At 44.0% G+C, this 17287-nt stretch overlaps 1 protein-coding gene across 4 annotated transcripts in view; it reads right to left on the reverse strand.

The window, feature by feature from the left end:
- Positions 1-15297, reverse strand: part of ANKRD13A (ankyrin repeat domain 13A) — a 29494-nt gene extending 14197 nt beyond the window's left edge. For 2 of the 4 annotated variants that reach the window (XM_075276600.1, XM_075276597.1), the window contains exons 1-3: positions 14361-15297; positions 2882-3014; positions 727-851 (exon numbers count right to left, since the gene is read on the reverse strand). In XM_075276600.1, coding sequence (XP_075132701.1) covers positions 727-851; positions 2882-3014; positions 14361-14456 — 354 coding nt within the window. In that variant the 5' untranslated portion in view covers positions 14457-15297. The remainder of the gene's footprint in view (positions 1-726; positions 852-2881; positions 3015-14360) is intronic. The other 2 variants (XM_075276599.1, XM_075276598.1) reach the window with 2 other exon arrangements.
- Between the last annotated feature and the right edge of the window lie 1990 nt (positions 15298-17287).

A 17287-nucleotide genomic window follows, 5' to 3' on the forward strand; every position in this document is an offset into this window, starting at 1 on the left:
TTAATTAGTAAACAATGATATAACTAAATGAAGTTCCAATATAATCAATGTCAATGTATCATTCATACATACAGTTAAATTTCTCAGCAGCAAGAATGCACTTTGACACAAGAAAGGAATGTTTACAGTCACCAACCACTCCTTCCAAACCTGTTGCATTTTTTGGAAATCGCAGCATGTCAATTACATCTACAGAAACACTGGTGGTTTACCTATAGATATAATTGAAACAGAAAGCCCGCAGAGGTAAACTCTATGGACTTTTGGTGAAAAGTGCTGTTGGAAAAAACCACAATGAGTTTTTAACACAGTTTTTCCCGCTGCGGCCTGCTACATGGGGCCTTAGGAAAACCCCTTTAGAACACTTGGCAGATCAGACAATTGGAAGGCAGTTAGTTAGAGTTGTCCAGTCAATTATTGTGAAAACGCCTCTTTGGAATGTGTAAAGAAGCTAAGGTGTTTTCCAGCTAAACACACTGCTATGGAAAAGTCTTAGGCGTTGTTGAATTCAAGAGAAAGTATCCATGGCCTATCCACAAAAAAGGGAAACCTGAGCTGGGGGGGTGGGGTGAATAGGACATCATTTTAGAGTCATTTACATCATGGCAAAAACTGAAGGAAAAAAAAAAAATTGCAGAGCTTTACAGCGATGTGTAACGTCAAGATCACACGTAACCAGTCACAGCATAGACTTCAAACATTATTTCAAAAATAAAAGGAGGTCACCTCCAAAGTTTTCTTAAGAAGTTCAGGTACTCCTCCAAGGGCTGTGGATGCCTTGTGAAATTCTCGATACTGTAAAACCATTTGTACCATCTCTGGGTCTCCTGTGCTGACTGCTTCATGCAAAACTGGAAGATATACAAAAGGGACAATTCTTAACATCTCTATTATTGAATTTTGGCAAAAGGAACAAGTAGTCAGGCATACAGGTGCATCTCAAATTAGAATGTCTTTAAAAAGTTCAATTATTACAATAATTCAATTCAAAAAGTGAAACTCATGTTACAGATTCATTTCAAGCATTTATTTCTTTGAATATTGAAGATTATGGCTTACAGCTAATGAAAACCCAAAAGTTACTAGCTCCGAAAATTAGAATAGTGTGAAAAAGTTCAATATGTAGACAATATAATCAGCTTATCAACATAAAACACCTGCCAAGGTTTCCTGAGCCTTTAACCCCTCCCTGCCGAACGCATTTTTCAATTGTTGCTTTTGACGCCCTGCTTTCCTAGAGTCATAACCTTCTATGGGGTATTGTCAAGAAGAAATGAGAGACACCAGACCCAACAATGCAGACAAGCTGAAGTCTGCTATCAAAGCAATCTGCGGTTTCGTTACACCACAGCAGTGCCACAGTCTGATCGCCTCCATACCACTGCATCAATGCAGTAACTCATACAAAAGGAGCCCTGACCAAATATTAAGTGCACTTCCTATACATACTTTTCAGTAGGCCAACATTTGTGTGTTGAAAATCTATTTTTTAATTGGTCTGGTTGTTTTTTGTTTGTTTGTTTAACCCAGAACTTTTCATTAGCTGTAAACTTTAATCCTCAATATTCACCGAAATAAACACTTGAAATAGATCACTGTGTGGAATTAATCTAGAAAACATAGGAGGTTCACAAATTGAATACTGAAATAAATGACCATGAGGCTGAAGCCCCACATTGTGGAACCGTTGCAGATTTTGCTGCAGTTTTTTGAGACAATATCAGGAATGGATTGAGCGTAATATAGAAGTTTACAAGCTTACTACCGTATATATTTCCCATTCCTTTTGTAGCCATTCTTAGCTTGGGCTTTAAAAAAACAAACAAACAAAAAAAAAACCCGCAAAATCTGCAACAAAAAAAAAAAAAAAAAAAAGCTGCGTTTCCGCAACATGCGGAATCTAATCCAATCTATTGAGATCACCAGTAAAATATGTTGCCAGTAGTGTCATGTTATACCTTTATTGTACGATCAGAGAGATCACACACTTTCCTACGGGCTTAGATTTTGCATAAGGTGTTCAGTGATTAGAACAAAACATCTCTATGACAACCAAGTCACTTCATTCACTGTATGTCCTACATGATCCTGCATAGACCTCTATGCACCAGATTCTCCTGTACTTACTGTGAGCAGTATGTAGCACCCAGTCTCCATCCACCAGCTCAGAGAGAAATGCAAACTACAGATATAGCCCACAAGATGGAAAGTGCTAGAAATTGCAGACTATACATCAAGTAATAACTAGAAATAGCGTTGCTACTTGTATATACAGGGATAGCTTATACTGAAAAGTGAACTTTATAGATAGGTTTTAAAGATTTTTTTTTTTATCCAGAATATCACTAAGACCCCCATGACACACAAGAATGAAGGTGCAAAAGCACTCACTGTGGTCTGAATAGAAACTCAAAAAGAACAGGAAAGGTGGCAGTATGTTGACTCATCTACCCAGTCTTGAAAACAAACTCATTCACATCAAGATTCTTAAAGAGGTTTTCCAGGATTTATATAATGAGGACATTAATATGCAGGTCTGACACCCAAGGACCGCAGAGATTATAAATTTGAAGAGACTGACGTGCTTATAACTGCTGCCTCCTCATCCCTATGCTGATGACACGACATTCATCGGTCATTGTTAAAGCAGTAACTCAGGCCCATTCAAGTGAATAGGACTGAACTGCTTGCTATACCACGTACAGCTGCTATGCAGTGTATAGTACTCTGCTTGGTTTTCAGTGAAGAGGCTACCAGCCTATCCCACTGGGTCCCAGATTCTGGACTGCCACTGATCATATGCAATTTCCAGAAAACCCCTTTGATAATAAAGTATGGTACCAAAAAAAAATTAAAATAAAATAAATTTTGAATCGTTTACCAGTCCAACCATCCCGGTTTTCTTTTGTGACATCTGCCTTATGCCTGAGGAGCACCCTTGCAGACTCCAGATGTCCTAAGGAAACAGCAAGGTGCAAAGCTGTTCTGCCCCGTGGATCCAGCTCTTCTATATCCTGTAGTAAAATGTGCAAATGAGCAATTAAAACAGTTTTTCATATTCCTTTAATTTTAATTTCTTCAAGGTTTCATTCAGATCCCTAAACCATGTAAACTGTATACTAAGCAAGAATTATTTAATCTCCTAGCACGTCAGAGACATGTGAGCCCAGCAAGGACCCTCGCCTACTCCTGTCATTCCTTGTGTACCATTTAGCTTTCACTTCGGATATTTTTTCATGTAACATGTGCATGTACACTACCACTTCCCTGAATGTAATGGGACTGCAGCGAATATAGCTCTAGACAGACATCTGAAAGCCAAATGGTGTATGAAACTATGAGGTATACTTAAAGGGGTATTTCCGTAACTCAACAGCACAAGATCTGGGCACTCTGGGTTTGAGAATATATATGAAAAAATATATATATGTTGATCTGATCTGAGAAAACTCCTTAAAGGGGTAGTCCCATAACTGTTGTTCTGCAGCCTCCAGGCTCTATGCTCTCTTCACTTCCTAGATTTCTCGGCATATTTGTGGGCGGGGTTTCACTTGCTCTGCTATCTGCTATGTTTGCAGTCAGTAATGAGGGATTGGTTGTAAATGCATTACCACAGTATAAAGTTGATATGGAAACTGATGTAGCAGATCTGGATTTGAGTCAGCTTGCATTACATACAGAGGTAATGGACTCTTTATCTCAGCCCTTATCAGCCAAATTCAATTAAACCGGCTGATAAGTGGAAAAGCTGAATGCAGAAAGCACAGTAATCTGTTGCTTGTCAGACATACACAACTCAGAACTGCTGCAGAGCACTCAGCCCCTCCCTCCCTCCCTCAGAGAGCAGGCAGCTACATCACTTGGGAACCGAGCAGATAAGCCCCATAGCCATAGAAACACAGTGTCAACAATGAAGTGAATAAATTAAGATAGCGGCCAAATAAAGCAGTTTTGATAAAGCAATGTATTTAGGAAAAGTCTTAAATCCACACAAACTAGCAGTATAGATAGGATGCTTTTCATGGGACAACCCCTTTAAGACTCCTTGGATCTAGACATTTAGAGGGGTAAGCAAACAGTTACACTAGACACTAGTTATGTTCCTTTATTTGATAATTCCACTGAAAGTTTGTTGCGACAAAAAGAAATTAGTGACAAGATTTTATTTTTGTGGTGAAAGTGTAAAGGGAGTCTGTCAGCAGGAAAATAGATATCAAACTAATGACAGTACCTTGTAGGGCAGCTCTTTCCAAAATATGCATTTCTAAAGGTCCCTTGCAGGCAGTCATGGGCAAGTTCAGTGTGCTACCTGGGTTTTTCCCCAGATAACACACTGGTCAATTAATTTTTTTTATTAGCCCACGCACATGATTGTGTAGTTATTATATGGAAAACTCAAGACAGGCCCTATTCCGGTCTGGTTTCGCGGCAGAACTTCTGCAGCTCCTCTTCACTAAATGAATGGGGCCGTGGAAGCATGGCCGGCACGCTGCCCGTGCCGCTCAATCATGGCCAGTGGCTAGCCCACAGCAGTGTGCAAGGGGCCTAATTCTAACATTTTCATGAAAATCAGCATTTGTTCTTTACTAGAAAATTAAGTGAAAAGGGCTTTAGTGGAGTTTCTAATCCTGCAAGAGCTTCGCTCTCTGCTCCAGAACACCACCCCTAACTGCAGGCAAAGTATGACAAAATGGAAGAGATGTCACTCAAGTAATGGGAGAGCGTAGGGGGAACGGCATGAGAAAGACCTCCCCTAAAGCCTTTTCAGCATAAGTATAAGACACTCACTTTCATGAAAATTGAGCTGCAATGCAGAATAAGAAAGGCATGTTTGGAAAGTGCAGAAGCTGTCCTACAAGGTATGGTTAGTAGTTTGATACCAAATTACTGCTGAAAGACTCCCATGCCCCAGATACACTTAGTTCATGTGCATAGAAATAAAAAACAAAAATATCAAGTAGTCCTCTTACAATCAAATTATATCACACTGCTCACTGCTTGGCTTACTATAAATCTAGGTTCACACTTGCACCCTGCTTTCAGTCGTTCTTATCCGCCGTGGGATCTGAACAACAGAGAGCCTGGACTAACTCAACTGTTGGGATACAAGTTGTACTTTATGGCCCCGTGTCTTCTTTCAACCTCATTCATTGACCATAGACAGTGATTAGGTTGTAGTGTGTTGAATAATGAACATAAAATTAAAAGAGAAAATATATATATATATATATATATATATATATATATATATATATAGTGTATAATAATCGGAGACCCAGGGGAAGATACAAACATAAAAAACACTGTTACTTGAGGGGGCGTGTCTTAACAATGGCCGTGTGAAGACGCATTTCATCTCAGCTCCCGGACCCCGAGTAGTTCCAGACGGCGTTTGGGGGCTCCTTCGCTCTCCTGCTTTCCCCCTCCGCGATGGTTCGCTGCCTGGGCAGAAAACTCACCTCCTCCTCCTCCCTGGGTGACGCACGGATTGGCCGCTCCTCGCTGTCCGCGGCCTCCTCCTCTATGCCGCCGGCCGGATCCAAAATGGCGCCGGCGCGTGCCTCTGCTGTGGCTGCCGCCCCGCCGGGCGCCCCTCGGACCTCTCCGCCGGCTTCAGCCAAGGACCCCGGACTCTTCCAGCACCCGCTGCCACCGTCTCTCCCAGGACCGGCTCTACAGCATGTTCAGGTGCTATGTTCCTCGGCCTTGCCTCTGCAGGATGTCGGCTATGACAAGGCTGCACGTTCCTTGTCTGTGTCTCTCCCTGCTACAGCTCCGTTAACCCCTTCACTGCCGCTGCTGTCCTCTGCTCTGCCTGTGGACTTAGCTAAGGGATCCCGGCTCACCTACCTATCCAGCTCTGCTGCATCTACCTCCCCCTCTGTTCACCTGCTCCCTCCCTCTGCCTCCCTCAGCCCTGCATCTGGGTCTCATGGACTGTCTCCACTTGCCACTGTGGGGGCATCCCCCACTTCCTCCATAACAGAAGACTCTCATCTCTCTGTGCCTCCTCCTGCTGCTGGAGAGACTGACGACCTTGCTCCTTCACATGGTGAGCTGACTACCCTGGGATCCTCGTCTTGTACTCAGGGCTCCGTCTCTGCTGTCTCTCCTGGTATGGATGTAGTTCTCACGGCTTCTGCAGCGGTGTTGAGCCCCCAGCCTCTGTCTGATTCCTCCAATTCTTTGATGCGGGGTGAGTCCCCCAGATCCCGCCACCCTACACATCTTAAACTGGAAGATATATGGGCCCTTCTGACTAACCTTCCTACTAAGTTGGACCTGGAGGCTATTGTCCGCAGGGTTGAGGAGAGGCAAGAGGCTGTTCTGGCGGAATTTAAATCGGACCTCCAGTCCCTGGCCGGTCAGGTCTCCTCTCAACAACAACAGTCAGCTTCCCTGGATCAGCGCCTCTCTGAGGTTGAACAGTTTATCTCCACCCAACATGCCTTTAATCAGCAGGTCCTACTCCAGGTAGATGATCAAGAAAACAGGGTTCGCCGTAATAACGTGAAGCTGAGGGGGATTCCTGAGGTCGTCTCGCCAGCTGATCTTCGGTCCACAGTCACTGCAATCTTCAATACGGTCCTGTCGCGCCCTGTGGAGACGGACATTCCTATAGACAGGGTCCACCGTGTTCTGAACGCCAAGCACCCCTCCCCCTCTGACCCTCGAGATGTCTTGTGCAGGATCCATTTCTTCAGGGAGAAGGAGGATATTCTTCAGGTAGCCTGGCAGCGCGGTCCGGTCTCCTATCTTGATTCTTCTGTCCTGATCCTCCCGGATGTCTCCCGCCGTACCCTGGCCATGAGGAGAATGCTCAAGCCCCTCCTACAGCTGATACCGGACTCCGGTGCTACGTATAGGTGGGGCCACCCATTTCATCTCTTGATCCGCCGGAATGGGACCTCGTTCATCCTCCGCTCACCTGACCAGACGCCCTCCCTAGCTCAGTTCCTTGAGCTCCCGGATTTGTCCCTGCCGGACTGGCTTGCTTTCCCGTTACCTTGTCCTCCGTCCTCTGGCCGTCCTCGGCAGCACCGTTCGATGGAAAGCCCCTGATGCAACATTGTCTCTATCTCGGACTGTGGCTTCTGATATCTGTTGTGCCTTGGCCTGCTCGGGCCCTCGTCTGAGTGGCATTATGTTATCTTATTGACTTTGCCCTGTGGATTCTAAGTTTTGTGCCTCGATGGGGGCCCCCGTGGACTTCGGTCTGTGGTGTCCTCCATCGATGTGTTCTTTTTTTTTTTGTTTTCGCTCTGGCCTGCCCAGGCCGTGCCATGGTTTTTGGGGTTTGGTCTTGTTTTTATTGCCTTCCCCTTCTTTCATGGTTTCATTGGTCCTTGTGGCCTTCTTTTGTTGCTACTCGGGGAAAGGGTGTTGACAAATTACTGTTCCACCTCCCCCCATTAGTTAGGGTTTCAGCAGCTCTCGGGGTGTGTGCTGCGGCGTGCCCCTGAGACTTGCTTTAGTGGGAGTTTCCCCACTGTTGACTGTTACCCATTCTGGGACTAGCTTAGACCGGGGTTATGTGTCTTGTTAGTTTATTATTGGTCTTGTCTGCCTTTGTCTCTTTTTCCTTCTTCTCTCCCGCTCTTTCCCCGCTTTCTCTTTTCCTCCCCCTCGGCTCCTACTGTCGCCCATGGACTTCGTAGCCCTTGCTTTTCTCCACACCTACGGTCTTCGTTCTCCAGGCTAGCGTCCCTCTTTGCCTCGCTACCTATGGGGTGTGTATATCCATATAGCTTTTATTCCAATGCCGTGTTCTCGGGGTGGTTTGGACCAGACTCTGTCGTCCTCTAGTTCTCCTGATCCGTATCGTCAATGTCGCTCTGGCTCTGAGTTCGGGGGGGGGGGGGGGGGGGGGGATGTCGGTATTCTGGTTGCTCCCTCTGGCTTCTGGTAGTTTGCTGCGGCCTTCATTTCTCCACCCCGAGTTCCCTTGGTATTGACGGTTTGGAGCTGCTTCCTAATCCTTCTTCCCCTTTTTTCCCTTTCCCCGGTTTTGTACGTCTACCCGTCTTTGTTGTCTGCCCTTATGGGCCTTTTTATGTGTGATGTGTGTTGGTTCTGTATGCTTGGCTATTTTCATTTGTACACTCTGCTGTTAAGGGCTGATTCACATTGACCTTACTGTATCTGTTTTGTTTAGCCTGCTTCTTGTTTGTTTATAAATAAGGAATTTATAAAAAAAAATTATATATATATATATATATATATATATATTTTTTTTTTTTTTTTTTTTTTTTTTTTTTTTTTTTTTTTTCAAAAACAGATATTTGTGATCCCATTCTCACTGTGGTAGGTTAGCGGCAGGTCATAGCAATACAGCATTGGGTTTTTCGGGACCAAAAGTACTTAGACTTTGTGATAACCTTATCTTTAGACCAACCAGAGGGTTTTCTGACACGAGTTCTGGAATGCCCTATTAACCTACAGGACCTATGACTTGTGGAAATTTAGCATGTGTCCAAGTTTTTTTTCTTAAGCTTGTCTCTGGATACAAGCCAGCACTACAATGAAATCCACTACCGAACAACCAAAGGAGTAATTAATTTTGGTTAATCCAATGCAATTAAGTGCCTGTTAATAGTAAGAGGATTACAATAATTAGGAATATTATTATAATATTACACATAAGAAGATTTTAGAGGAAAAAACCCTTAGTATAAGCAAGCTGCTGTGCACATTTACAGAAATCCTGCCAATACATTTATCTTGATTTTTCAGCACAACTACAGTATTAAACCCTTTTCCCAATGGAGCAGTGAAAGTTCAGTTATTAGTGTAGCTATTACCAGTCAATAATAATATCTATGAAATACTAAAAAGCAACAGATCAGCTTTTCATGATGTATTAATAAAATAAAAATGTAATGCAGTGTATTGATCACAATAGAGGTTGCCCTACACTAACAGTAGGTAATAAAGCGCTGAACACATGAAGGGTCCTGCCCTAGGCGTATCTGATGACCCAATTACTGGACAAACAGGACACACATGGGAGAGAATTTACCAACGCATTTTTCATTATGGCTGTTTTAAAAACAAGAGCGGAGAAGAATATTGTGTGAAAATAATATAATATGATAATTTGATGGCCAAAAATAAAAAAAAATAAATAAAAAAACAAACAACTTAAGAACTGACATTCTCCATCTTTTTCCATTTTGATAATGACAAAACAGTCATACGTATACACGCCTAGAGATTTGTGAGATTTTTAAAGTTTTTTGTATCATGTGAAGGCCAGAAATGGACTGATGCAAGTGTTTTTTTCACGTTTGGCCTGTGAAAAACTTAATGGTCGTGTAAATAAGGTTTTAGACCGATGTTTCAACACTAGTCAAACAGAAGCTCTATGCAGAAAGATTCTGCAGCTAGAGTGAACATGCTACAATTTTTTATTTTTATTTATTTATTTTTAAAAAGCAGCTCTTTTCTCACTGACGCTAGGTTCACACCTGCGTTCTACTCTCCGTTTTGTGCTTTCCGCCGCGAAACCGGATTTTTTAATCCGAACACAGAGTACTGCATGTCTGACTCTGTGTCCGGATTAAAAAACCCGGTTTCGCGGCGGAGAGCGCAAAACGCCCACCACCGCTCATGGTCGGACAGCTTTCTCACCCATTCAAATGAATGGGTGAGAGACTCCTGCAGGTTTCCGTCTCCTGCTCTGTTTTATGCAGGAAACGGAAACCTGCAGAACGGACACCTGGGCGCAGATGTGAACGAGCCCTGAGATATATAGATGAGATTTTAAAAAAAAAAAAAACCTCATTAACTTTGTTGGTACTGTATGTAAGGCCCCTTGCACGCGTGCTCTAGGTCAGTGTGCTATCTGGGATTTTCCCGGATAGCATATTGACTCAATTTCTGCCAGACCATGCACATAACAGTCTATTACACAGATCCGTGTGTGGGTCAATGGTCTCGGCCACAAAACTCAGGACCAGCCCTATAACTATCTGGTTTTGCAGCGGTGCTCTGGAGTCCCCATCAATCATGCCGTTCAATCATGGCCATCGGTCCGCACCCAGTAGTGTCCAAGAGACCTGAAAAATAGGGTTTTTTCTGTGTCAGCATCAACTAAAAATGCTGCATTTCTGCAAGGTGGGTCCTAAGTAAGGCGAGACACACGGAACGTAAACTGCAGCGTTTTACAGTCAGGACAAAGTAGATGTCTAGGGAATCCCATGCCCACTTTGCAGTAAAATCCATAGTGGGGACACGCCATGATTTCCAAAACCGGCACTGTTTTGGAAATCGCAGCATGTCAATTATACCTAAGGAGATGCTGGAGGTTTTCCCATAGGTATAACTGAATCAGAAAGGGCTAGTTCACACGGGCAAAATGGTCAGGATTTTGACACGGAATCCGCGTCAAAAACCCCCCAAAACTATTAGTGGGAGACGGTCATTTCCTTTTTCTGCGAGCAGAAAAAAAAAAAAAAAAAAAAAAAGAAGAGAGCTGCCTTTTCTTCAGGCGGATTTCGCGGCTAAGCGGACGTTCGCTTCGCGACACCACCCTCCAGACTACACCCATTCATTTGGGCCTAATCCGGAGCGGAAAGCTGCGACGGGATGCCAGTTCACTGCACCGGCAGGCAGCCTCGGTGGAATGTGTACACGCGAGACCCTGTGTGAACTAGCCCAAAGCCCACAGAGGAAACCTCTGCAAACTTTCTGTCTAAAGCGCTGTGGGAAGAACAGTGATGTGTTGCTGCTGTGGTTTTTCCCGCAGGGCTTTTTGCTGCAGGATGCCCCTTGGGGCCTTAGCATAAGTGGCTTTCTGGGTGAAGAGAATTGATGACCTATTCTTTGGATAGATCATGAATAAAAGATCAGTAGTCATATGACACAGAACACCCCCACCAATCAGCTGTTCATAGCAGATGCTGGACCATACACAGAACAGAGCCAGGCAGCTCTGTTCTCTGTGTAGTGGTCAGCCTGGTTACTGAATAAGATTTGTGCTACAATAACTAATGACAGCTCATCAATATATTTAGCTAAGGAAACACCTTTCAGGACATGTCAAGAATATGTGCCTAAAAGTGGTGTGAACACAGCCTTAGAAGGAGTCAGCCCACTGGTCAATTTAATTAGTTTGACTAGTCCAGGTATCCTGTAACTAAGAACTCAGGAGATGTAACCCTTGGACATGTTAATGCCATGCTTTTAAAAGGACTGGAAAAAACAAAAATAAAAACCATGAATATATGGTACAACATTGATGCAGTGATGAACTGTCATTTTCCCGCTTGATATTACCTACTACAGACAGTGTTTTGGTAAACTACCATCCACACGAGGTGCGCTGCATATCAGCGGAATATATTTTAATATATTATTTATCCGCATGTTTCATGCGCAAATGGGAACGGATTGGCCTGACCAGAGATGTGAACCAGGCCTCAGACAGGTACCTGCACTTGGATTTTCATCAATGGGGTGGGGCTCAGCGCAAGGATTGATGACCTATTACTAGAATATACAATCAATGTCTGATAGTACCATGCTACAATTTGTCCCACTTAACCAATGGAATAAGACATGGCTTTAAGTAACAATATTACATTATGAATTAATGAGCCGTAACACAATGCAACTAAATAATTAGCCAAGGGGAATATTTATTTCTTATAACCAAATTTTGGCTGACCTGACAGAAAGGAAAGTAAGTAATAGCTAATACTAATAAAAGAATACTGGTGGCACATATATACTAAACAAAGGAAATGGCTCCAAGAAAGTAGGCACCAATGAGAATTTCAGCCACCATGGCTCTTGAGATTAGTCTGGCTATGTCGCATCCCTGAGAAGTTCTATATAAACATCTTTAGCTGGTGATGTTACATCTATTAGCTTATAACTGCTTTGGTTTCTGGAAAGGAAAAATAACTGTCTACTGAAAAAAAAAAAAAGATTGTATATTTTATGTGCAAGTTTCATAACAAAACACTCAGGTCATGGTTTAGTCACAGGCGCCTTTTTTGGCAGACTTTACAATGCAGGCTAATGTTATAACGCTGTCGTTGTCACAAGCACCATGTTGGTTGATTTACGCTCCCTCCCCATAACCATCCTAGCGTGTTTTTTTTTTTTTTTTTTCTAAGACATGTTGTCAGAGGGACCTTCAAGTCCCAAGTTTAAAAATGGTATTAACACCAGAACCCTCCAAGAATGACTGCCTTCTATTAATTTTCCTCCGTGCTTGCTCCTTGACCACTTTTAGCACAGCTCCATTAGGCAGAAGCTTTGATCTGTGAATGTAGTTAGTCTGCAGTAGTCTGAGATACACCTCTGACTCACAAATATATATCACACACTGTGGGTGGAGAAACTAAGGAGCATTATACAGTGGTAAGCACTGATGGGATCTTAGTGTTCTCACACATTATAATGCCCCATTATTGTCCATGCACACAGAATTATCCACAACAGTATAACTGGCCATTAGTGCGCCCCACACATAATTAAGGTCAACAGCTGCCGGGAGAAACCTTTATCGCCTGCCTGCTGTCCCCAAGCCCTGACCTCTTAAACTCAGTGGCAGCAGGGTTCGGCAATCGCCCCTGCATCCTGCGCAACGTGCGAAGACAGCAGAACAAGGGATTAGGCCTTGCAGATAGCAGACAGGAGATGAAAGTTTCTCCTGGCCGCTGTCCTAATGAAAGAGCCAGGAGGCAGGGGTCTGGACTGCTGGTGACCACAATCCAGTCCACCAATTCAGTATTCCTGGTTTACTGACTTGTGTGTAAAAGAGATGAGCGAGTACTATTTGAAACTATTTGGCAGCCCATTTATTCCTATGGGTGCGTGCTATTCGAAACGGGAGTTTCGAATAGTACTCACTCATCTCTAGTGTGTAACGCAGGAAAAATGAAGGGAGCCACTTCAAACAGTTCTATCTCAGCCATAATAAGACGTAGAAAATTGCTTTTGGTGTTGCACAATGCATGGTGGAAATGCATTGCAGATTACCCCAGCGCCTTACACAAAGTCCACAGTTTTCCCTCAGCAGACTTACTGCTTCTATTATACCTATATGGAAAACAACAGCATTTCTGGAGGAAAAGATGTGATTTAAAAAAATGATTTGTTCTATCATCATTCGGGTTCGCATGGGGACCGATTAAGAAGAGGTTAACCATGGACCTCTTAGACTATAATGGGGTCCACTGGCAGAGAGAAAGTACTTCTTTGCAGAGCTTTTCTCTCTGCCAATATCAGGCAGAATTTACGGTGGAGTCTCCAACGCAGAAGTTAACTAGCTTTACACTAATGTTGAAGTTTCCATTCTTGGAGTCCGTTAGGGGACCCGAAAAACAGACACCCAATATGTTTAAAAAGCGGTTAAACTGGAGTTCGCCGGGTTGTTTCCCGAAAAAAGCAAAGAGAAACGTCCCGCTTGCAGGATTTTTCTCTCCAAATTTTTCAAGCAGAATGGCGGACAGAATTCCTGAACACTCACACAGCACTGGTGTGACCGTAGCCGTAGCCTTAGCCCAACACACCAATGATCACGCAAAGACATTTTAGTGTAGTTTGCACACAACAATTTAAAAAGGTATTCCCATCTCAGCACTATTGGCTATTTTCATGAGATATGCCTTATAGCTCTTGGTCCCTCATCTGAGACCAGAATTTATGTCAAGAACAGGGCCACAAATGAATGGAGAGGGGCCACGCATATGCAAGTCTCTCTATTCACCTGTATGTTGTGTTGTGAAAATAGCCTTCTAGGCAGCCTGTGCGATTTTTGGAACTCTCATACAAGTCAATTGAGGCAATCGCACCTGCGTAGTCCCTCTCCATTCACTTGTGTATGGCCACTGTTCTTGAGACAGATGCGAGTCCCACATCTACCAAGCATATATGTCATATCCTATAGATACAGCCATAAATGACAAGAATATTCCTTTAAAATACATTACATGTGGACAGAGTTTTTAAAAACCTTGCTACAAAACACAAGAGCATGCTGTGTATTTAGAAATCGTGACAAATTCGCAATTCAGCAAATCTCGACTTACTGAAAAAGAAAGAAAAATCAAAAAAGGGAAGATACAGCGACATACAGACACATTTGCTATAGGGGCACAATAAGGTTTCATAACTGCAATCCATGTTATTACTCTCAGTCATGCCAAGCTACTGGGTGTGAATAATAAAAATCTCCTGAAGTGGGGGATGGGTTGGGTTATATAGGAGGATGTACACACATGCCTACACTCACATACATATAGCTGTCATCTTCACACATACATGAGGATCAGGACCCATAGAGAACAATAGACAGTACATGCCAGATCGGCTACATATAGGACAGTCCACTGACAGCATTCTCTTACCCTCCCCTCCAGCTCCCTCTCCAGGGCACGGAAGTCATTATTCCAGACCAGTACGTGCAGGGGATACTTGGCTTGCGGCTCCTCTTCGGCACTCATCCTCTAGCACAGGCTGGGCTCCTGGGCCTGGCTCTAGATCCCCCCGCAGATAACACCCTGGGTCGGGCCGCCCTGGGAACACCAGACTCTCCAATACAACTTTTCAAAACAGGGAAGTGCCGGTAGGCTCACAAGTGACAGCTGCAGGGGGGACACAAAAACAGGGACATCACTCTCCAGCGTTGGAGCCGGCGCAGGCGCACAGAGCGCAGACAGCGGGATGCTGAGAAGCACATACATGAGTGCGCCACACCCCACCGTCTTTCGTCCCCTACATCAGCCGGCACACTAGCGCAGCAGCTGGAAGCCCCCGCTGGGAGGTGCTGCAGATGGTGCGATCCGTGGGATGGACGCGGCCATTGTCATTACAGGGGAGGAGCTGTTCTGATCTTGTAGATAATCCTATAAATGCCAGCAGTCTCCGCGGTTACTGTTACTAGCCAGAGCCACTCTCTGTACAGCCTACTGGGTCTACGGTGAGAGATGTGGTTACGAGGAGCCAGTGTAAGAGCCACAGCGTCCTACCTAGTAATGGTGTGACCCGGCTGACATACGCAGCCCATAGCAGATTCACCCCTCACACATCTGCCACTTCCTATAAACTGCGCAACGCCAGTCATCCACCTTTGCTACCGCCAGTTACCTGTTCAGCGTGATAGAGTGAAGACAGATGCGGAAGTCGGAGCAGCCTATTGCGTTCCAAAATTTGCGTTTCAAGTCTCTCTATCAGCGAACCGCTGTACGTGCTGCCGTTACTTGTAGGCGGTGCAATAGCTTGACATATTGCAGCTCTTGCGTTAAGCTTCTATTCGCTATCCAGTATTCAGACCACGCCCACAACTCGCTCGGCTTCAGGCGATTGGCTGGTATTGGTTTGTCTAACAGGTGACTGTGTAGGCGTAATGCTGACTACTAATAGAGAAGTGTGGGCTCTTATAGGAACCAAGTCAGGGATGGAATTGTACAATAGTATCAATTACCTACAAGACAGGGGATAGTGTATATGTATGATAGAATGCCAGAGGTGTAACATGAAGCTCCTGGTCCGCACCTATAATGTACTCTTTATAGTACTGATCTCCTGATATTGAGAAGGACACCACAAAGGCTTCTGGACTAGCACACCCTCTGCAGCCCCATAGGCTAACGCCCCACGCAGCATAATGCAGCAGGAAAAAACGTGGCCGAAACGTGGCAGTCATGTTTGTAATTGTTTCAGACCAAAAAAGAAATATAAAAAAAAAAAAAACTTTGCAAGTCTTCAGTAGGTGATACCTTTTTTAATGGCTAACTCATAATGATGACAGAATATGACGTTTCGAAGCTTCCTCTGAGCTCCTTCTTCAGATATAACTAAAAACATCTTCTAGAGGCTGCATATTTATAACTGGACACAGGGGTAGGATTACAGGAGGGAGGGGGGAAGAGGCTTATTACTATATACTTATAAAAACAAACAATCAATTGCCAGATCCCAGGTTCTTATCTTAATGGCTGTCTTAATGATTTGTATAAAAAGACATAAACCCATGTGAGATGTTTCCATTGTCCAGCATCTGGAATAGGGTCATGGCCTTGTACTCATAAATCAGTCGCTGTTTCCTTGATTTAAAGTTCCCTTTTAAGATCAAAAGATATATAGAAAAACCGGGAACTGGCAGAGCGCTAAAGGCAGCAAAATCCGTAATAGACTTGAAAATTAAAAGTGACGATATGCAAGATTAAGATGAATTGGTTCTGTTTTATTGCTCCAAGGACATGAACAACAGCTTAAAACGGCTACGCGTTTCGACACCGGGCAGGTGTCTTCTTCAGGCCAAGCAGGAAGTGTCCAGCAACAGCCTTAGAACCAAGTCCAAGGGACACTTCCTGCTTGGCCTGAAGAAGACACCCGCCCGGTGTCGAAACGCGTAGCCGTTTTAAGCTGTTGTTCATGTCCTTGGAGCAATAAAACAGAACCAATTCATCTTAATCTTGCATATCGTCACTTTTAATTTTCAAGTCTATTACGGATTTTGCTGCCTTTAGCGCTCTGCCAGTTCCCGGTTTTTCTATATATCTTTTCAATTTTTTCACCACCCACTTTGTGGGACGGTGTCCGGGTTAGAGCTGCAATTGGCCTGTTGGGCAATTGGCCCGGTGGGCTCCTGACTGGAGTCTACTATTTCCACCAGACGGGCGCCAGGTCACCCTTTTTAAACTTCTCTCTTTTAAGATCAAGATTTTCATGTCATTGATGATGTTGTGGTCTTCCTGGCAGAAGTGTTTTGGCACGGGAAGATCAGTTCTCTGTTGTTTGATTGTATGGCGATGTGAATTAATTCTCATTCTGAGTTTCTGACTGGTCTCTCCAACATACAGATTTTCAGTGGAACATTTGGTGCAAATGATCAAATACACTACATTAGGTGTGTTACAGGTGAACACACCTGGGATTTTATATTCCCTGTTAGAGTTTGGCATCTCTATCCTGTCGGTGGTCAGTATGTGGAGGCAGGTCTTGCACCTCTTCTGTCCACATGGAAATGTTCCTTTGTTAGTTGGAGGTGACAATGAGCTGCTAATAATCATATTCCTGAGGTTTGGTGGCTGTCTGTAGCACAGGAGAGGGGGGTCTGAAAATATGGATTTTAGACGGTTGTCTTTTTGCAGTAGTGGATGTAATTTGCGTGTGATTCCTCTCAGCGTCTCCAGGTGGGGGTTATATGTGACGACCAGGGGCACCCGAGTGTTCTCCTGTTTGGTATTGTATTTTAATAACTCCGATCTTGATATTCTAGTGGCCCTGGTGATTTGGTTATCAACTGATCTTGGATGGTAACCCTGCCTCA

Source organism: Leptodactylus fuscus, chromosome 1 (genome assembly GCF_031893055.1).
Source record: "Leptodactylus fuscus isolate aLepFus1 chromosome 1, aLepFus1.hap2, whole genome shotgun sequence".
NCBI classification, from domain to species: Eukaryota; Metazoa; Chordata; class Amphibia; order Anura; family Leptodactylidae; genus Leptodactylus; species Leptodactylus fuscus.